The sequence below is a fragment of the Trachypithecus francoisi genome, unplaced genomic scaffold, assembly GCF_009764315.1.
Source record: "Trachypithecus francoisi isolate TF-2019V2 unplaced genomic scaffold, Tfra_2.0 Lachesis_group0, whole genome shotgun sequence".
Lineage (NCBI taxonomy): Eukaryota > Metazoa > Chordata > Mammalia > Primates > Cercopithecidae > Trachypithecus > Trachypithecus francoisi.
The window spans coordinates 165653114-165675790 of record NW_022681453.1 but is presented as its reverse complement, the minus strand read 5'-3'; the positions used below and the strand labels follow the sequence as shown (position 1 = coordinate 165675790).

At 37.5% G+C, this 22677-nt stretch overlaps 1 protein-coding gene across 13 annotated transcripts in view; it reads left to right on the top strand.

Moving 5' to 3' along the window:
* The window catches only part of TBC1D5 (TBC1 domain family member 5), a 591323-nt gene that overhangs the window by 502093 nt on the left and 66553 nt on the right, over positions 1-22677 (top strand). For 12 of the 13 annotated variants that reach the window (XM_033212761.1, XM_033212760.1, XM_033212755.1 and 9 more), the window contains 2 exons: positions 161-417; positions 4855-4920. In XM_033212761.1, coding sequence (XP_033068652.1) covers positions 161-417; positions 4855-4920 — 323 coding nt within the window. The remainder of the gene's footprint in view (positions 1-160; positions 418-4854; positions 4921-22677) is intronic. The other variant, XM_033212763.1, reaches the window with a different exon arrangement.

Sequence of the window (22677 nt, the reverse complement as noted above, 5' to 3'; positions counted from 1 at the left end):
ATTATTCTGTAGTAACTTTAAATTTTCACTTTTCACTTTGTATAGCTGGTCTAGTAAATGACCTTTTTCAAAGCAGACAAGGTGTGCTTTTATACCAATTAATTATGTGAAATAGAATCATCCTCTAAGTGTAAATAATGCCTATTTCTTTTTTTAACAGGACCAATGCCAAAGGTGCTCCCCTGAATATAAATAAGGTGTCTAATAGCCTGATTAATTTTGGAAGAAAGTTGATTTCCCCAGCAATGGCTCCAGGCAGTGCAGGTGGCCCTGTACCTGGAGGCAACAGCAGTAGCTCCTCCTCCGTTGTGATTCCTACCAGGACCTCAGCAGAGGCCCCAAGGCATCACTTGCAACAGCAACAGCAGCAGCAGAGGCTGATGAAATCAGAAAGCATGCCTGTACAATTGAACAAAGGTAGGAAAAATTACTAGTAAATCCAAAGAAAACATTCACTATGTAGCCTGGGATTTCTTCACCTGCCTGTTAGGAACCAACCTCCTAGAATAGAAATTAATGCAAAACTTACTTTTTTAATATGTTATATTTGATTATTTTAAAGTTGGAATGTTAGAGTTAGTCTTAAGAATATTTTATGAGGTCATTTTTTTTTAACATTTATATCCTAGTATACTTGCAACTTTGCCCTGTAGGTGCCCATGCAGTATGATGGCATGAATTAACACAACACAGAAATTGAGACCAGTTGACTGTGTTCTCTGCTAACTTTGTATAGTAATGCTTCTCACTAGAAGAGAATTCAAAATGAGAAGTTCCAGTACCATGGGGCTCCACTATCACAGCATTCATTGGTGCGTTGCAGTTGTTTTGAGGAAGTGGGCCACTAGGCTTGCAGTGTCTCACCCAGCTGCTTCACTTCTAAGGAATACAAACCGGAATCTTAAGCAGTGGGGAGAGAGAAACTAAACAAAACTTCAAGCAGCCAAAGTAAGTGTATGAGTCGATAAACTAAAAGTTAGAACCACAGAACGTTAGAGCAGAGGAAACCTGGGAGATCATCCAATCCTTATCTTCCACTGGATGAGCAAGGGCACTGCTGTTGGTAGCACATTTTCTGCTGGGACTCAGGTAAGCTCATTTCTGTTTCAGGGCCTTTCCGGAGCTTCACCTCCCTCATGTTTTGTATTCATAAGAGAGCACTTCAGGTTCTTACTCTGATCCTTTGCACTCTTATTTTTCACCTATTTTTGAAGAGTCATAACGTATTAGGTCCCCCTTTTCATAAGAAATTGGAAACAGCTACATTTATTCTTAGTAGTAGGACTCTGCTAACTGTACTCTAGAAGCAAGAAGTTGTAACTTGATGGCAAAAAATATTTAAAAAGCAATCCTAAGACCTCACAAGCAGTCTGGGGCCACTTAGTGTCAGAGCAAACATCCTGACCCAAGTATCATTCATGTGTTAAAGGGATCCCTCTGTTATATCGGTCAATATAAATTAGTGTTGACAATAACATGAGTAATATTGTCAGTAAGAAGATTTTAAAACTATGTTCCATATACTCTGTTTAAGGAGATTACATTCAAAATTAGTTTCTAATTTTACATAATGCCATTTAAATTGGTAAACTTATGTTAAATGGACTTTCTTCCCCATGATATAAATGTTGAGTATTATTCAATGAGTGTGCAGACTCATGCACACACACATGCGTGTCTGTATTCCTCTATTGATTACATCATGTTATCCTTCTATTCAGTTTTTATTTGCCTATGTAAAATACTAGATTTTATATAACAAGTATTTAAATTTTTATGAGAATATTCAATTTACGATGCATAAGAATATCTCGGGCGTGGTGGTTCACACAAGTAATCCCAGCACTTTGGGAGGCTGAAGTAGATCACGAGGTCAAGAGATAGAAACCATCCTGCCCAACATGGTGAAACTCCATGTCTACTAAAAATACAAAAATTAGCTGGGCATGGTGGCGCACACCTGTAGTCCCAGCTACTCAGGAGGCTGAGGCAGGAGAATCGTTTGAACCTGAGAGGCGGAGGTTGCAGTGAGCCGAAATCGCGCTGCTGCACTCCAGCCTGACAACAGAGCCAGACTGTGTCTCAAAAAAAAAGAATATCTTATTGAAAATTACATTCTTTTCTTTTTAACGTAGAGCTGTCACACATGATTTTTTTAAAAAAAGAGACCAAATCATTAGCATGTTGTAAATGTATTTTAATGCCAGGAGATATGCCCATTTCCAGAATGGAAATGAATGTTATTTTACATATTTCTTAATTGTACGGTTTTATTGTTTTAAACAAATACGATTTCAATATTGCTTTGATAACAAGCCATAGTCAGTTGTAATTCTAACTGATGGCAGGCAAATGAGTCAGAGAATCTCTTAATGTTGTAGCTTAAATTTTCTGAGGAACTAAGCCAAATGACTAGAAATATAAAGTTGTGTCTCCAAGGAAATGTCAAGTATTAATATCACAGTAAGTGAGAAAGGAAGTGCATGGAGATGGAACAATTGATGAAAACCAAGTCCCCAGTTATAAGGAGACAACAGAGCACTTAAGCAAAGTATTTGGAACATGATTATCACTAGGGCATTTTAACTGATCCCTGTGCTGAAAGGAAGTAGCCTTGTTTGGCAGCCCTTCTATATTTGTACTTGTGGTTTGTTCTTCTCATGTCAGTCGACCAAAAACAAAAACTTGTTTACCTTCAGATTAATTACAAATGTTCCTGCTAATGCCTCTTCCCGCACAAAGGTTTGGATAAAACAAAAGGCAAAGAGAACAGTTTATAGAAGTAGAAGATAGTGTAGTCTGCTGCTCTTCTCTATTCATCCATTGATGAGCCCTAAGCAACACCCTGAAGCTCCCTGACCCTCTTGTTTCCTCACCCTAAAGTAAGAGATCTGGGCTAATCCCTGGAGAGTCTCCCATCTCTAGAAGTCTATGGTTGTTTTGGTAGAGCATGTATTGATTAACTCTACAGTAAAGAATACTTCTCCAGCATTGGTTCTTTATGCTGGTATTTCCCACATGTATCCTGCTGTGCTATCATACTGACAAAGCTGCAAGCATATCACCTGGTCCCATAGATCAGTGAACACAATATTTAGCCTGTCAGGAGGCTTGTGTTGCGAAGTGATTTCTATCTTAGAACAGAGTCATCTACTTTAATGCCTTTGAGGAAAGATAATGTAATAGTCTTTTTAGTGTACTCTGCTGGAAAATTTGAAAGTTATGTTGAAAAATGATTGTTTATAAAGATGAAACTGTTTATGGTTTTCATAATCAGTTAACTTTCAATTACTTGTGCTTATATGCTTATATAGGGGGACAGTTGTGTTTGTAATCCAAACTCACATGTGTTGCTTGAAGTACATTGTGTAGTTTGTCTATGTGTTGGGGTAGGATAGTGAAGGAGCAGCCCAGATGTTCCCTGTAATTTTTTGGTGATATTTAATGTTAAAATGAGTGGTCAGTCTCTAAATATACATTAATAAGTGTTCTAGAAGCAGCAGAGTAAAACAGGTAGCAGGCACAGAATTGAAAATCTCCTTCAAATATACAGAAAGTAGGCACACCATTTATCAGTGAATTTAGAGTTCACATATTATGAAAATCTGGGGCCCATTTCCACTAAAAGCTATTTATCGCTTGTTTGTGGTATGTTCCTATTTATAGATTTTATGTCAATTATAGGAGACTAAATGTGTGTACTGTTAATTGATGATGATGGTATAATTGCAACTTAGCAGTTTCCAGATTAGCTGGCCATACTATAAGTCATAGTGGTCAGAACACTGAGGATATGTCATTTAACTCAAAAGTTGATTTTTTTTTTTACTACTGTATATATTATATAAAAGCTCAAGGGGAAACAAGTCAATTAATCATAAATGATCATGCATAGAAAATATGATACTTTTTTAAAATGCTTTTTTCTTTAGCTTGTTAGTCTGAAAATAGCATAGGCCTTCAGATGGTGATATATCCCGAGAATGATTCTGTTAACAGTGACTATGCTTAGTGGTGAACTTTGTCATCCAGGAAGGAAATCAAAGAACCAAAAAGTCTTCCTTCCAAATGTTAGTGCACCTCAGGTTCTTCATGAGATTTCCTGTTATGCTCCTTTTCCTTTCTTATGTTCTTAAAATGCACTTGGTTGTTTTTTTTTTTTTTTTCCTGTTTCCTTTGTCTATATTTTAAATTGCTTTTTGAATTTGAACATGTCATTATTTTAAGCACTTACTATGAGTCCAATTTGTAAATGAAATCTTGCCTATAATAAGTGTATCAAGTTAAGGGTATGCAGTTCACAGATTTATTTTTACATGTTGACATTTATAAGTACATGTGGTAACTTAAGAAATCTTTTCATTACTTAATATGAAATTAGAACTTATTTAGGTCTTTATCTTATCACTGAAGAAGTTGGTTTCAAGTTTAGTTAAAAATAAATTTTGTCTGATATAGGAGGAAACCAATTTCAAAAGAATGCCTATTTTTAAACAAATGACATATAACTTAATTTTGGATGAAAGAGAAAATATAAAATCACACTAATATTTGTAGCATCATGAAATATGCTCAGCAAAATCTTTTGACTGCTGAAGTTTCCTATACTCTAGTTGAAACTTGTGTTTTTTTTTTTAAGAAAAACGAACACAAAACATTCCTAGGAAACATGCTTTTAAAAATTATTTTCTTTAAAAATATTTTATGTTAATTTTTCTAAGCTTGTGCATTATTTTGTTTTGTACTATATTTTTAGTAATTTGATTAAAGTATTAGAACATTCAGTAGAAAAGAAAAGTGAAGTTGATTATTTCCTTTTTATGAAATCTAATTATTTTTTCTTATGAAATCCAGGCGATGTAGTTACAGGAAGCGATGCTCAGGTTTCTGTTCCTGTCCAGACTCTAACTGACCTCCAAGGTACAGTTACCATAACAACATAGTGTTTCTTTTTCTTTGCCTACAATATTATCATTGCCTACTCCGAAACTCCATTTTTCTTTTTGCCTACCCTCCATTCATATTGTTTTCAATTCACTACCATTGTTCAGCCACTGAGTGGCACTATTGTTTAGAACAAAAGTCCCCTCTCATGTCATACCTTGGTGATGCCGAATATGGCTGTGATGTGGGTTTTCTATTAGGTGTGCACAAGCCTCTTTGCAAAATAAGATTCACCCTGTATTTTGTGGTTATTATAACATACTATACTTTGTGTGCCAGCTCACACTGAGGTGTTCTTTTTGTTATACTGGTGATCTGTGACAGTATTTGACCAATTAGTTCTGAAATTGGAACACCTTATGTGCTATAATTAGCCGGAAATACTTATATTTTACCTGAAATAATTACAACCTGATTTTGAAATGCTTTTAAGTATTGCCTTTGAATTATGAATTCTATTAACACAAAGTACAGTTTAGCAAATCTTCATATATGGTAACTGGCAATGGTTTTTAAAAAAGAATGTTTAAATATCATATCCATTTGTTCAAAATATAGAAAAAAATGTAGTTTTTAAATACAAAAAGTGATCATCTACCTCCTATGCAATTTTAAAGCATATAAATATTTAAAGTGGCTGCATTAATCTTTTATTATGCAGTCTTTTAGATGAAATATGCCGTAGAGAGGATTTCCATGTTAAATGGAAGCCTGGAGTAACTTTAAGAATCTTCTATTCAAATTCAGACTAAAATGATAGCGGTATTAATTAAAATCCGTATCATGTTTTTGTTAATTTAAAATATCCATATAGTCATGCTAGTAGTATTAAAATACTGTTTTAATAATGATATGTCCTCATATTATCAATTTTTTGGGGGGGGGAACAGAAAAGAATGGGTTGTGATTAAGAGATTGATGTATTGGGTTAACTTAAAAAACAAAAACCCACCATGTTGTGGCAATAGAGAAGTAAGCTTTCACTTCTGTATATAGTTCTGTGTGTCTCACAGGCATAGTTTCTGGAGGTATTCTGGTAATTGAACCAGATGAACTTCAAGGGCTTTTCTAACTCAGGGATTCCATGAAGAGCTGTTCATTCTTGCTGTCTGTTGAATGATGTACATGATAAAGGAGTATGATAGCATGGACAAGAGGAAAGGCAGATAATGTCTACATGATTTCTCTTTAGCTTTGCACTTAGATTAATATAAATGTGATCGTCTGATATGGAGAGAATTTACAAGACTTAAATTTATTTTCTAAAATTAAATTCTGAGCCCCATAGACAACTTTTTAACATGTGTTTTGTTGTCCCAGCGTTAATTGCTACAGAGTAGATCTTTGGCTTCTCTGCAAGACATGGGATATGAAGCCCAACTTATACCTGTGGGAAGAAAAGCTGAGGGTTGGCTTGCTTATTTTGACTTCTGCTTCTATGCGATTGATAAATCTAGTTTTTTTCCTACAAACCAGCGCCACAGCAGTAATGTAACTGTTTAACTAGAACTTCAAAGAGGGAGGTTATATTGCTTTGTTCATATACCTTGTGTTATATAAGTAGAATTATCTCATTCATTTATTCAACAAGTATTTATGGAGTGCCTGCTGCTGTGTCAAGCTCTGTTTTCATTGGTCCCTTGGCTTTCCCTACAGCTTTACCTGGTCATTTGGGCATTACCTTTGCTTTAGATGACCCAGTTAAGACTACATAGTCGGGAACCAGCTCTTTTACTAGATACCCTATTCAGAATCGCCTCTGCCTCCCATACCATAGCAGAGATTGTATCAGTCTGATAAGGAAAGTTCCAGCAACTTTAATAGATGTGAATCACAAATAAATAGTTTTTAGTCTGTAGTAATGATTTTGACAATGATAGACAATAAGAGTACGCCTACCTAATTTGGGGAAGTCACTTTTCGTCTTCCTCAACGTATTCCCTGAAAAGCACCAAGAAGCAAAGGGAAGTAGAAGTAAACCAAAATAGTGGTAGCAGTAAAAAAAAATTCTATCTATGCTTAATATAATCAGTGTCAAGGAATTAAACTAATTAGACTTTCCCAAGTGTCTTTTTTCAAAGCAATGAAGTAAATTTCAAGAAATAAAGTAAATATCAATACTTTTGATGATTCCTTGATTATAGGTAGTCTTTTTAATGAAATTTTATGTCTGTATCTTTGACTTTTAACACAGCAGTTACATGGGCTTTTATTTTTAAGAAAAAGCCTGAATATAAAGTGAGATTCTATAATTTAGATCAATAAGTAATTTTTAAAGAATTATTCAAAAATTTCATTTTATATCTTGCAGTGTAGGTTGCAATCACACACCCAAAAAAAGCCACAGCAAACTTTGTTTATCAAAGACTTAACTCGGCCGGGCGCGGTGGCTCAAGCCTGTAATCCCAGCACTTTGGGAGGCCGAGACGGGCGGATCACGAGGTCAGGAGATCGAGACCATCTGGCTAACATGGTGAAACCCCGTCTCTACTAAAAAATACAAAAAACTAGCCGGGCGACATGGCGGGCGCCTGTAGTCCCAGCTGCTTGGAGGCTGAGGCAGGAGAATGGCGTAAACCCAGGAGGCGGAGCTTGCAGTGAGCTGAGATCCGGCCACAGCACTCCAGCCTGGGCGGCAGAGCGAGACTCCGTCTCAAAAAAAAAAAAAAAAAAAAAAAAAGACTTAACTCAGTGAGGTTCTTCAAAATAGTTTTAGAAATTGCATACTTACCCCAGAAACCTTTGTCAAGAGATATTTTCAAATTTATACACACACACACACACACACACACACACACACACACACACGACACATGTTATTTTTAAAGAGAATCTCGAATTTGTAACAACAGAAATACAGTCAGCCCTCTGTATCCATGGGTTTCACATCTCTGGATTCAGCCAACTACAGGTCAAAAATATTCAGAAAAAAAACGAGTCTCCACTGAACATGTCCAGACATTTTTCTTATAATTCCCTAGACAATATGGTATAACCACCATTTACATAGCATTTACATTGTATTAGGTATCATAAATAATTCAGAGATGACTTAAAGTATAAGGGAGGATATGTATACATTATATGAAAATAGTACTGCCATTTTATATAAGAGACTATGGCATCCTTGGATTTTGGTATCCACAGCAGGCCTGAAACCAATCTCCCATGGATACTGAGGGATGACTAGATTTAGGTATTAACATATAATGTACCTTTAGGAAAGAAATACAGATTTTTAAAATAATTTCCATAGGCATCTTTAAAAATATATTTGTATGTATACGTTTGTGTTATGGATGTAAATATGCACATACATACACACAGATATCTATAACATCAAATTGTCTTAAATATAAAAAGGTTAAAAAAGAAAGTTCCGTCCAGGTAACCACTGTTGATATTCTTAAGGTAAAACTAAAATATATGACATTAAATGATTCCAATGAATTAAAAGTACTACATGAAAAATGGAGTGGGGGGAATCTCCATTTTCTCCTCCCACCTTTCTGCCAGCCCATTTCCCCAAGGGTAACCATTGTTAAGTTTCTTATGATTTCTACCAGGAGAAAAAATTACATATTAAATTGAGGCATAATGTGGGAGTCACATTAATGTGGTAAGAGCTCACTTGTTTGGAGGTGACTTTCTCTCTGGCCCATCAAGAAGAAAGCACTGACAAAAATGTCCCAGTGTAAATGAAAAGCAGCAAGTTGGTAGAACAAGGAGAGGGGTATCAAGTCAACCGGGGTAGAACAGAGTAATGACAAGAAAAAGAGACAGCTTCCACTCACAAGAGTGAGGGAAGAGACCAAAAAACCAAAAAATGGTCCTTATAGATGGCACTATATTGATTGGCTGCTCTGGTTATTGTTGAGATGTGATGGACCTGAAGCACAACAAGTATTTCCATTATGTTCAGTATAATCACTTTAAGGCAGAGAAATAGATGTAAAATGATTTTTGGGAAGTGTCGGTTAGCTAGAAAATGCATTTTGGTGGAACATCTATTCCAGAAGACATTGAATAAATGAGTTGTTTTTGGACTGAAAACAAGATCAGAATTTACCCTTTACTTTCAAAAGGCCTCATTCCATTTTGCTTTAATCTAATTTTAGGTCACATTTACATCATCCCACGTGGCACAACCCTTATGAGAGGGGGAGGGTGGTACAGTTTTGTCTAGCATGGGCTCTGGAGTCAAGCCTGAGTTTGAATTCAGGCTCCATCGCTGCCTTGCTGGATGACCTGGGGAAGTTACTTAACCTCTTACTTGTAAAGAGTGAATAAGAGCAGCTGCTTCAAGGTTTGTGGCTGGACGTCATCACAGCACCTGTTGCATAGTGAGAGCTCTAGGGTGCTACCTGCTCAGGTAGTGGTAATGATAGCACCATTATGTGCTTTCCTCAAATATCTCTCTGACTCTCAGAATCAAATAATTAAGGAGCTCATTCCACACATCTATCTTTTCTTAATTATTACTTCTGTTATTCTAAAGACACATGTTTGCATGCAGGTACCCAATCCAACAGTGTTTGACTTTAGTGGTCAGGCTAGAGAATGTCTATTCCAGGGGCTTCAAGTACAACCTGCGTCTATTCACTCTTGTGACAGCAAGGTGCATGTCTTTAATTGGTAGACATTAGCCTTTTTGCTGTCTTATCACTCAGGTCTGCAAGGAAACAAACTGTTACTATATAGGGACCAGATGCCTCATTGTCTTGGTCACTATATAAAGTCAAGGTTATCCCCTTTCTGTGGCCACAGAACAGGGGTTTTCAGGCTTTTCCCTTTCTGCTCATCTAGGCTATACCTTCCCAGCAAGGCCCCCTATAGACGACCTGGCCTCCTGAACATTTTGCCTTTGGGTGTCCAGTGTCCACCTTCCTCAGCTGACCTCAGGTGTACTGGGGTTCTACCTGTCTGTTTAGTAACATACCCACCCCCTTTTCTTATTTGCATCAAATTTAGGAAGAGAAAATCCATGAAAATATTATTCATGGGACATAGTAGGAGCTCAATAAGCATTATTTTTCCTTCCTCTTTCCTTCTCTCCCAGCCATTTTGCAGTCAGGAATCTCCACTGATGCCTATGAAGCTCATTCAGTCATTTTAGGCCTTTGACAAGTTACCTCCATTGACATAGAGCACACAGGGCACACTACTTGTATTGAGTGTTTCAGAGAGAGAAAGAGAATGAATGGAGGAAATAAGATAGCTATATACAGCTATGTCTCATTCAAACAGTAACTTTGTGCAACTTACAAAAAAAAGATAACTTCTTCTGTGCAGATAGATGTGTAGCTCACACCAGGGCACATGACTTAATAAGCAGACTGTGGCCTGGATTTCAGTTGCTCTGCCAGGCAATCTTATGTGACACATATATGATGGCTCTATACCTAGTGCCAGTTAGTTGAAATCTGTGGGAAATCATTGAGAAGTGCAGCCAGTGTCCTACCAGGAGAGGTTTCAACAGGAGAATAATCCTATCAAGAGAGAACCTGTGAATCCACAATTCAAAGTATTGCATATTAAACTATGTGCTCTAGATTTGGAAACCATCTCTATGCCTTCCACTAGACATGGTTTATGTCTACGGAGAGCATATGTTAGAGACCACACTAAACCCTTTACATTATCATTTAGGACACACAGCCACTCGTAGATGAGAACTGTGGCCAGTGGAGGGTCAGTGACTTGTTCAAGGCCGTACAACTAGATAGCAACCGAGTTCAGACTCAATCCTAGCTGTGTTGACCCATCAGATATTGGCTTGGGGAATTCTACCCTGTAAACATCTCTCAAATCTACCACCACAGCCTCAGTTTAAGCCCATAATCTCTTGCCTGAACCAATGCAACAGATGGTTCACTCAACCAAGCCCTTATAATCCTCACTCAATTTTCTGGCCTAAAATCTGTAGTAACTGCCATCAACCACCAATGAAATAAAGGCCAGATCCCTTAACATGAGAATAAGGAGCTCTTGATCTGTCAGACCCTTGATCTGGCCTCATCTTCCCTCTATCCTCCACTCCCCAGGACTGGATGACCAAGAGGGAAACTAAGCTCATGTTTAGTGTACCAGCAACTTGGTTTTTTCTTAAAAAACAAACAAAACAACAACAACTTTAATTTTAGGTTCAGTGGTACATGTGCAGGCTTGTTACATAGGTACACATGTGGCATGGGGGTTTGCTATACAGATTATTTCATCACCCAGGTACTAAAGCCTAGTACCCAGTAGTTATTTTTTTTTTATCTTCTCCCTCCTCCCACCCTCCACATTCAAGTAAGCCCCAGTGTCTGTTGTTCTCCTCTTCGTGTCCACGTGTTCTCATGATTAGCTCCCACTTGTAAGTGAGAACATGTGGTATTTGGTTTTCTGTTCCTGTGTTAGTTTGCTAAAGATAATGGCCTCCAGCTCCATCTATGTTCCTACAAAGAACGTGATGTTGTTTTTTATGGTTGTATAGAATTCCATGGTGTGTAATGGGGTACCTTCAACTTTAGAAAAAAATTGATATTCGATCCTCCCCCAGAAAACATTGAAATAATCATCAGATTTTTTGGAAAGCACTCTGTTCTTTTTACTTTGATATTGATATCATTTTCAGTTACATATTGATGGCAGGGAGCACCAAAGGTTTTAATCAGGCCCTGATTAAGCTAGATGTTCCTAGTACAATTCCTTTGAAAATACTGTGGTCTCCACTAGAAAGGACCCTCCCTGAGCCACCACTACCATTTCCTCTTTGAGTTTTAAGATCTAGCTCACACTCTTAATTGTCTGAGACAAGATTGGACACTCCCCCTTTTGTGCACATACAGTGCTGTTATTTGTACTTCCGTGTTCGCTTTTGCTGCCTAGGGTTGTAGGTTAGTGTGTATACAAGTCTGTATTCCTTGTATGGCTATTTTGGGAGTTTCTTAAGAGCTTCTGTTACATTCATCCTTCCCTCCCCAGTGCTAGACAGAGCTTTCTTTAGGCATTTCATGAGATCCCTCTGCATAGGGCTTGTTCCCTGAGGTTTGGTCATGAATGAAAGACTACATACATGCATTAATACATGCACACCCTAGGTGGCTTAAGAATGAGCCTATATTTAATGTATTTAAGAACATCTTACAATGTAAAATAATTTTAAATAAATGTCATGGATCGGAAATCCTGAGAACCAAACTGAGAGAGATTCATAGTTAAGACATTTATTGGGCAGCATCCTCGAGATCAGTACTTGGGGAGTGAAAGAAGCAACATTGGCGGGGGAGAGCTAAACTGCTTCGCAGTTGCTGCTGGAACCCTCTGGGGCTGGGGTAGTCCTCTAGATTTTTCCACCTTGAGGCAAGGAGGCCAGCTTTTATTTGTCAACCAAACCAGTCACTGGATTGGAGTTAATTCCCAGGGAAGGGGCATGACCTTGGGCAAGGAAACTCTCTTCAGCTGCGGGCAGTTTCCAGAGAAGAACTCAGGAGAGCCATCAACAGCCAGCATTTCCAGCAGCTGGGGGAAATAAGTACCTTGGACCTGAAGAGGGAATTGGGCAGGGCCCCACAGCAGCATATTATAGAATGTGCCTCTAAGAATAGGCTTTAAATTTTAGTGCAACAAAAATGTTAAGTGCTGTTCCTCTCTTTGTCAAAAACAAAGAAGAAGGTATGTAGAGAGCTTTGGAACTGCTGTGTAGCTTATGGGTTACAAGCTTGCTGAGAATACTGACCCCTCAGCTCAGGAGCTGTCCAGGGGAAGCCTGGATGAGCCCTTATCCATCTACCCCAGTGTGCCATACAAATGTGATCAGATTCTGTGCATACTAGATATGAAAAAGGCAGAGAAGTCTGATAGGGCATCCTTTTATCTTGAGGCAAGACTACTCCAGGTACCTGGACTTTTCGTATGTATCTCCAGAGGAAATACAGTTGTCCCTCAGTATCTGGGGGGATTGGTTCCAGGACCCCTGTGGATACCAAAATCCACATATACTCAAGTCTCTTTTATAAAATGGTATAGTGTTTTCTTTTTTTTTTTTTTTTTTTTTTGAGACGGAGTCTCGCTCTGCCGCCCAGGCTGGAGTGCAGTGGCCGGGTCTCAGCTCACTGCAAGCTCCGCCTCCTGGGTTTACGCCATTCTCCTGCCTCAGCCTCCCAAGCAGCCCGGCCTATAGTGTTTTCATATAACCTATGCACATTTTCTTCTATCCTTCATCTCTAGATTACTTATAATAGCGAATACAGTGTAAATGCTATGTTATACTGAGTTTGCTGCTGTTGTTGTTGAGACAGGGTCCCACTCTGTTGCCCAGACTGGAGTGCAGTGGTGCAATCGTGGCTCACTGCAGCCTCTACCTCCTGGGCTCAAGTGATTGTCCCTCTTCAGCTTCCTGAGTAGGTGGGACCACAGGTGTGTGCCATCACACCTGGCTGATTTTTCATTTTTATTGTAGAAATGAGTGGACTACAGGCACACACCACCACTCTGTCTCACAGTTTGGTTCTCACTATGTTGCCCAGGTTGGTCTCAAACTCCTGGGCTCAGGCAATCCTCCTGCCTCGGCCTCCCAGAGTGCTGGAATTACAGGTGGGAGGCACTTCACCCAGCCTGTTATACTGTATTTTTATTTCTCCTATTTGTGTTCTGTGGTTTGGTTGGTTGGTTTTTTGTTTTTCTTTTTGTTTTTGTTTTGAGACTGATTCTTGCTCTGTCACCCAGACTGGAGTGCAGTGTTGCACTCCTGGCTCACTGCAACCTCCACCTCCCAGATTCAAGTGATTCTCGTGCCTCAGCTTGCTAATTTTTTTTTTTTTTTTAGATGGAGTTTCACTCTGTTGCTCAGGCTGGAGTGCAGTGACGCGATCTTGGCTCACTGGAAGCTCCTCCTCCCAGGTTCATGCCATTCTCCTTCCTCAGCCTCCCGAGAAGCTGGGACTACAAGTGCCCATCACCACGCCTGGCTAATTTTTTGTATTTTTGGTAGATATGGGGTTTCACCATGTTAGCCAGGATGGTCTCAATCTCCTGACCTCGTGATCCACCTGCCTCGGCCTCCCAAACTGCTGGGATTACAGGCGTGAGCCACTGCAACCGACCTGTATTTTTAATAGAGATGGGATTTCACCATGTTGGCCAGGCTGGTCTCTAACTCCTGACCTCAAATGATCTGCCTGCCTCGGCCTCCCAAAGTGCTGGGATTACAGATGTGAGCCACCACATCTGGCCTGTTATTTTTTATGTTTTATTTTATTTTTTGATATTTTTGATCCGTTGGTTAAATCTCCAGGTGTAGAACCTGCAGGCATGGACAGTAGACTGTGCTCTCCATCATCCCTTTGGGAACATGTTCTGGTGACTCCATTTTCTTAAGGGTCTGATGTTTATGTTCCCAGAGGGCACAAAAATATGTTAGTAAGCTAATTTTTATAATTGAGGAGAAACATATGTTTTTAATGTGAGATGTAGACCAGGTTCCTTATTAATACTAGCACCAATTTGAAATTTTATAGTTCGCAGATAAAGTTTTGATAAGAGCTGATCTTAGTATTACCACTGTAAAGGAAGTTTACTAAGCAGGATAATAGCTGCAAAAGAAACCTCTGGGTGTTGTTGCCCCTCAAGGGAACAAGTGCTTTCAAATTCTTTCTGGATGTTTAATTATTCTCATACCGTTAAGAATTGATAAGCTAACTTATTAAAGCAGGTATTCTAAAGATTTCTCCCAGACACATCATTGCTTTATTTTGTTACAATAGTCACAAAATATAATAACCTTCATGTCACAAAAAACATGACTGTTCATTAGTTTATACCCTTGCTGTCTAATATGGTATCCCATAGCCACATGTGGCCACTGAGCTCTTGAAATGTATGCTGTGAGTATAAAATATGCATTGCATTTTGAAGACTTAGTATGAAAAAATAAATGTAAACTTTGTCAATAATTTTTTATTTTGTCTTCATGTCAGGCTGATAATAGATTATTAAAATTAATTTTATCTTTACTTTTTAAGTGTGAATACTAACATAAAAATTACGTGTGTGGCTCACATTATATTTCTATTGAGCAGCACTGGTGTATATAATTATTTTCAGATATTCCAGATTGGACATCAGCAAACATTTATTGTAGCCCCACAGTGTGCAGGCACTGTGCTAGCTTTTTTCCCAGGAGGTGAAACTGATAATGACCACACTTTGTGCCCTTAGTGAAATTTGTCTGTTGTAATATAAGCAGGAACACTAGTAATTGAATACAAGAAGCTTGACCATCAGATATTTTCTGTTCCTAGGAAAAGCCATTCATAAAATATATGTATCCTAGAAATTGGGTAGAAAGGCCTATTTCCAAAATTGTTTGTCATTTTGAAATAATAATTCATTGGAGTCATTCTTCAGGATTCAGAAATTTAAATTTAATTATATATTGGCATAGTCTTTCTTTTGTTTTTTTGTTTTTGTTTTTGTTTTTTGAGACAGAGTCTTGCTCTGTTGTTACCCAGGCTGGAATGCAGTGGTGCAGTCTCAGCTCACTGCAACCTCTGCCTTCAGGGTTTTCCTGTTTCTTCCCAAGTAGCTGGGACTACAGGGTTCAAGCGATTTTCCTGATTCTGCTCAGTAGCTGGGTCTACAGGCACACACCACTACGCCCAGCTAATTTATATATTTTTTGTAGTGACGGGGTTTCGCCAGGTCAGCCAAGCTGGTCTTGAACTCCTGACCTCAGGTGATCCACCCACCTTGGCCTCTCAGAGTGTTGGGATTACAGGCGTGAGCCACCACCACACCCAGCCAGCATAGGCTTTTAAGTTTGGACAAATCTGGGTTTAACTTATGATGTTTCTAGTGGTATTCATAACTGTGTTCTTGAGCAAGTGAATTAAAGCATCCAAGCCTCAATTTTCTCATACTTAACCATCTCACAATGTCATTAGGATTAAATGAAATAATATATGTAAAGGTCCAGATATACACATGGACAAATATTTTGCAAATTCACATTGCTGAAGTGTATTCTAATTTTCTGATTTTTGGGGGGGGGGGGGAATAGGCAAACTAGGGAAATATGTATATAGAGAAGGTTGGAAAAAAATTAATAGTGCCCAGCTACGATGTATGTAAAATCTAGAATCAAAGAAAAGGTTTTTGGGTCTTAATATAATTTCAACATGAAAACAATTGATTTATACAAATCATGAAAGCTTTTGAAGATTTTTATTTTATTATATTGTAATTTCTTTTGAATAGAAAAACTTTTCAACAGATTTTGATAGAATTTTACATGCAAATTTCATATAATTAGATTTGTTATATAACGCCTTCCCCCCTTCAGAAAATGTTCAAGGCAACTAAATGTTGTAAGATTTAATAGATATAACTGCTTACAACGATTTTTTCATTTTGGAAGAAAATGAAAAAAAGTTATAGTGGTCACCAAAATGCTAACTTTTTCTAGGAGTATAAAAAAATTTAATGCCTCTACCTGAAATTTTAGATTAATTCAGAAATTGAACTGTAATGTCAAATATTGAGAGTCTGGAGATCGTAAGTAGAGTATAATATCACAGGAGTAATAAAGAAAATTTCCCCGAGCTGAAGAAAGAAATTGGCCTAGAGATGGAAAAAAAAAAATCCCATAAGCAGGATGAAAGTAAAAATGCCACACCCTAGGAACCCCATAAAAGATTTACAAAGCTTCAAGGAAACTCTAAAAGTTTCCAGAGAACAAACAAAAAGTTTGTTTATAAGATAATCATCAGATAGACATCAGATTTCTCACTGGTAAAACTGAAGGCCGGAAGACATTTGAGTTTGTTTTCAAAGTTCTGAGGAAAAGTTGTTTTGAACTGGAATCTTATTCTCAGCCAAGCTAACATTCAAATGGAAAGAAAAAAATAGACATTTGGGGACATGTAAGAATTTAGGTCTATCAACAGACCTGCTACCCCCTCCTCCCAAATTTTTATTTTGTACACACACACATCCCATCACTTGTAAAGGTAAAATCATTTTTTAAAAGAACTCTTGAACTAAAAAGGAAATGTTTGAAAAGTACAAATGTAGAAGTTCATGATAATGATAGTGCCAAATACCAAAACCCTGAAAGACAGAGATAAAAGGCCACTCAGAAGAAATGCAGTTATTAGAAAACAAGAAAGACTGTAAAATATCTAAACATACAACTCAGGAAGATAGAAAGTGAACATCAAAATACAACTAAAGTAAGTAAAGGTATGAATAAGGATAAAAGAAAAGATGAACAGCACATAATAAAACAGATGACATGAGTGAACCAAAAGGTAGTTCTTTAAAAACAGTGAAGTAATCCAGTATTCAGTAAGTCTCATCAAGAATAAATGAGAGAAAAACACTAACACATTCAAAATAAGGATTGTGAAATAACTGAAGATACAGAAGAAGGATAAGTTGTTGTAAGAGACTACTACATACAACTTTGTAAGTTGAAAATGTAGACAAAGTTTTCTCTTGCTGAGGTAAAAATTACCACAAACTTTGTGATGTAAACAATACAAATTTATTTAACATTTCTCTAGGTCAAAAGTCTGAAACACATTTCTCTAGGCTAAAATCAAGGCTTCAGGAGGCTCTGGGGAAGAATCTGTTTCCTTGTTTATTTGCTATGTTGACAGAATTCAGTTCCTTTTAACTATAGGACCAAGGTCCTCATTCCTGTACTGTCTGTTAACTGAGACCCATTCCCAGCTTCTGGAAGATGACATATTCCCCAGTTTATGGCCCCATTTCTCCATCCTTAAGGCCAGCAACACCAGGCCAAGCCCCTCTCATGTTTGAACTCTCTCCTCTTTCTTGAGTTTGTTCTCTCTAGCTCATTCTTCTGCTTTCCTCTTCTAGTTTAAGAACTCACAGGATTAGATTGTCCCACCATGATAACCCAAGATACTGTCTCCATCTCAATATCCTTAACCTTATTCACACCTGCAAAGTCTCTTCTGCCACGTAAGGTAACAAATTCATAGACTCTGGGAATTAAGGGCTTAGGCATTATTCTACCTCCCGTATGGCTTTTTAAAGGAAGATATGAATTATCCCAAGAAGAAGTAGAAATCCTTAATAAAGGAACAACAACAACAAAAAATCCCAAAAGTCATTACAGCAACTCCTTTAAAAAGTCACTAGCCCCTAGAGAGGGTTATAAGTCAATAAATAATCGAAACTTTGAAGAGATGAATAAATTCAGTTATATAAGCTTATAAAAAGAAGGATTTTTTTTTCATTTTGTCAAAAAGTATTGTGAATCAAAAATGCCATGGCTTCTTGATTTGTCTTTTGTTCTATGGCCTTTTAAAAGTAATTTGAAATTCAAAACTAAGTCATCCTTTTGTTTTAGCTGTTATTTTCCACCACCTCCAAGGCAATAAAAGCCACTGGCTTAAGGAGTTCCAAGGAGCAGGGAGAAAATTCATGAAAGGAAAAATTCCTGAAAGAAAAAAAGGAGAAATTTATGAAAAGGACAAAGGAAAAACCTAGATTCATAATACCTAAATTATATTCCATTATATTATCTTAGAGTAAGAAATGCTTCCTAAGCAGGACCCTAAAAATAAAAGACATAAAAGAAAAAGACATACACAGAAAGGATTAATTTCCAGAATTTAGAAAAAACTTTCCTGAATCAGTTTTGAAAAGTAAAATGAGCAGAGTTCACAAAGGACCTTAAAATGGGCTGTAGATATGTTAAAAGATACTCAGCCTCTCTAGTTATCAGGAAACTTTAAGCTAACATAGTGAAGTCCTCCCCTATCTGATTAACCACATAAACAGATGAGGAGATAAAGATATAATGTCATGTTATATTTACATATAAACACATGTGCATACACACACACATATATAAAATAGCACATCATATCCAGTCTCCACAAAGATGATAGGCCTTCAGAAATTGCAAGAGACTTATAAATTGTTAAAATCTTAGAGCAATTTGGAATTATTTATCTAAATTTAAAATGTGCATGTAGTTATACATAGCAGTTCCACTTACGTAATTCTACCTTGTAGAAATAGCCAACTGTTTGTGCCTAAAGATGTACCTTTCTAAAATGTTAATTGGTGTTTTGTTTGGAATAGCTAAACAGTAGAAGAAACCTAAATGACTACTCAAGAGTGCTACAGAATTTTTTTCTTCACAGCTCTTAAAAAGAGGACATATGATATAGACAAATTTCCTAGATCAAGGTAGGTTCAGAAAGCAAGTCAGCAAAGAGAAGCACTTTTGGAGTAGCATGACAGGGACCCCTGAAAATCTATTCCTCCATAAAATCATAAGAAGAGTGGCAAAAATGATCAAAACCAACTTTTTCAGAACTCTGAAAGTTAACCAAAGGATGACAACAATCAAAGAAAACTGGCTGAATCTTAGTACGAAAAGCGAGTTTTATGGCGTATTAGCTTGCCCTATTCCCATCACCCTCTTTCCAGCTCTACAGTAGCTTTGAAAACTAGTAAGTAACCTTGAAACCACAGGAGGATGCGGAATGTGTCTGGAGTACCCTAAAACTTCTATCCCCAGTGAATTGTCACCATTTGACATGTTCAGCAGCTCCCCAGAGCTCACTCATAGGGCCTTATGCTAACAAACCCTATCATTAAGTGTATGTTAAATTGTCAGTAGGAATTATTAAACATCATAGCTGCCTAAGACAGCATTACCAGTTGGAGAAAACAAGACGCTAGCCAAAAATTTAACAGGAAAATCAGAGGCTAGCCAAAAACTGAAAAGGAAGATCTGGGGAACGAGATGTCCATAAGGGGCTTTGAAAAGCTCCAACATATTCCTGGGATTCTACAAGACCACACGGGTGTGCAGTATTGTGCACATGCCCAAGGAAGACTTGAGGGGGGCATAATCTCCCAACTCTTAGTGAACTTAAGGCTCTAAAAGGCAGGAATGAAGACTAAGAGTTGTAAACTGACTGCTGTCACAACACATACAAAGAGCCCCTTGCAAAGGCTAACAGACTTATTGGTTCAGGGCATTTAATGAAAGGAAATCTCTGTCTCTTTATGGACCACTAAGGTAACCAGGCAGAAACTTCCATGACCACACGCAACAAAGAATATAGACTTCACAGAATTAATTTAATAAAGTTACTAAAACAGCAACAAATAGCAAGAAAAACAAGTTCAGATGGTGGAATGGGATCTGATTCCCAGAGTTGCCACATGTTATTAAAATGTCCAGTTTTCAATAAAATTATAAGGCATGAGAAAGAAAAAAAAACACAGGAAAGTATGGCCCACACAAAGGGGAAAAAGCAGTCAATACAGACTCTCTCAGAGGAAGCCTGGACATTAGACTTACTGGATAAAGACTTTAAGTCAGCTACTGTAAATATGTCAAAGAACTGCAAGAAACCCTTTCTAAAGAACTAAAGGAATGAATGGGAAGAGTGTCTCATCAAATAGAGAATATCAGTAAAAAGATAGGGGCTTTATAAAAAGAGAATTAAATAGATATTCTGAGGTTGAAAAATACAGCAACTGGAATTTTAAAAGTTATTACAGGGGCTCAACAGCAGATTTGAGCTGACAAAGAATCAGAACTTGGAATATATGTCAACTGAAATTATCCAGTCAGAGGAACAGAAAGACAAAGAATAAAGGAAAACAAAGCCTCAAGGACCTGCAGAACACCATGAAGCATAATAACGTACAGATAGTGAGAGCCTCAGAAGGAGAGAAGAAAAAGAGAGGGGAAGATGGAATATTTGAAGAAATGCTGGCTGAAATATTTCACAATTTTTATGAAAATCATTAGTACATACCTCAAAGAAGTCCAGTTAACTCCAAGCAGGATAAACTCAAAGAGATCTGCACCTAGACACATCATAGACTGTCAAAAGCTGACAACAAAGAGAGTCTTGAAAGCAGCAATAGAGAAACAGCTCATAATACATGAGTTCCTCAGTAAGATTGAAAGTTGACTTCTCATCAAAAACCAGAGAGTCCAGAAGGCAGTAGGATGACATATTCAAACTAATGAAAAGCCGGTCAGTCTAGAGTTCTATTATATATCCAATAAAACTATTCTTCAAAAAGGAAAGAGAAATTCAGACAATTACAGATAAATAGAAACTGAGAGTATTCAATGCTAGTAAACCTTCCCTGTAAGACATGATAAAGAAAGTCCTTCAGGCTGAAATGGAAGGACACTAGACATCAGTTCAAATCCACACAAAGAAAAAGAGTTCTGATAAAGGTAGCTGTGTAGGTAAATATAAAAGATAATATAAATTTATTTTTCATAAATCTTGTATTAATATGGCAGTACTACCAAATTGATCTATATATTTGCTGTAATACCTATCAAAATTCCAGATGTCTTTTTTGGAGAAAATGACAAACTGATTCTAAAATTCATATGGAAATGCAAAGCACCCCCAAAACAATCTTGAAAGAGAACAAAGCTGGAGAGCTCACGCCTGTAATCCCAGCACTTTGGGAGGCCGAGATGGGCGGATCACAAGGTCAGGAGATCGAGACCATGGTGAAACCCCGTCTCTACTAAAAAAAATACAAAAAATTAGCTGGGCGCGGTGGCGGGCACCTGTAGTCCCAGCTACTCAGGAGGCTGAGGCAGGAGAATGGCGTGAACCCGGGAGGCGGAGCTTGCAGTGACCTGAGATCGCGCCACTGCACTCCAGCCTGGGCGACAGAGCGCGACTCCGTCTCAAAAAAAAAAAAAAGAAACTTGTTATATAGTTATTTTCATCAAAACAATGTGATACTGACATAAAGGTCATCATATATAAATGGAATAGAGTTGAGAGTATGGTAAGTTGATATTCAACATGGGTGCCAAGATTATTTGTGTGGAAAGAGTAGTCTTTTTTACAAATAGTTCTGGGAAAACTAGATATCCACATGCAAAAGAATGAACTTGAGCTACTTCTTCACACGTTATACAAAAATTAACTCAAAAGAAGTCATAGAATTAAATTCTGGAGTTATAACTGTAACACCCTTAGAAGAAAACTTGAGTAAATCTTCATGACCTCAGGTTAGGCAGTAGTTTCTTAGATATGACACCATGAGCACAAGCAACAAAAGAAAAAATAGGTAGATGAGACTTCATCCAATTAAGTAGTTTTGGGCTTCCAAGGACACCATTAATAAGTGAAAAGACAAACACAGAACAGAAGAATTTTTTGCAAATTATATGTTTGATAAGGAACTTGCACCCAGAACATATGAAGAACACTTACAACTCAAAAATAAAAAGGAAAATACCCCAACTTTTTAAATGGGCAAAAGATTTGAATAAACATTTTTCTGAAGAAGATGAGTGCCTAATAAGTACCTGAAAGGATGCTAAGCATCATGAGCCATTGGAAAATTGCAAATCAAAATCACAATGAGATACCATCTCACACCCACTAGGCTGGCTGAAATAAAAAGAGAGTAAGTGTTGACAAGCATGTGGAGAAATTGGAACACTTATACAAGACTGATGGAAATGTAAAATGGTATAGTCACTTTTGAAAACTGGCAGTTTCTCAAAATATTAAATGCAGAGTTGCCATATTGACCCACCAGTTCCACTTCTAGATATCTACCTGAGACAAAGGGAAACAATATGTCCACATAAAAAACAGGAATGTTCATAGCAGCATTATTCATAATAGCCAAAAATGGGTATAAGCTAAATGTTCATCAACTGATGAGTATATAAACCAAATGTGGTACCCATACAATGGA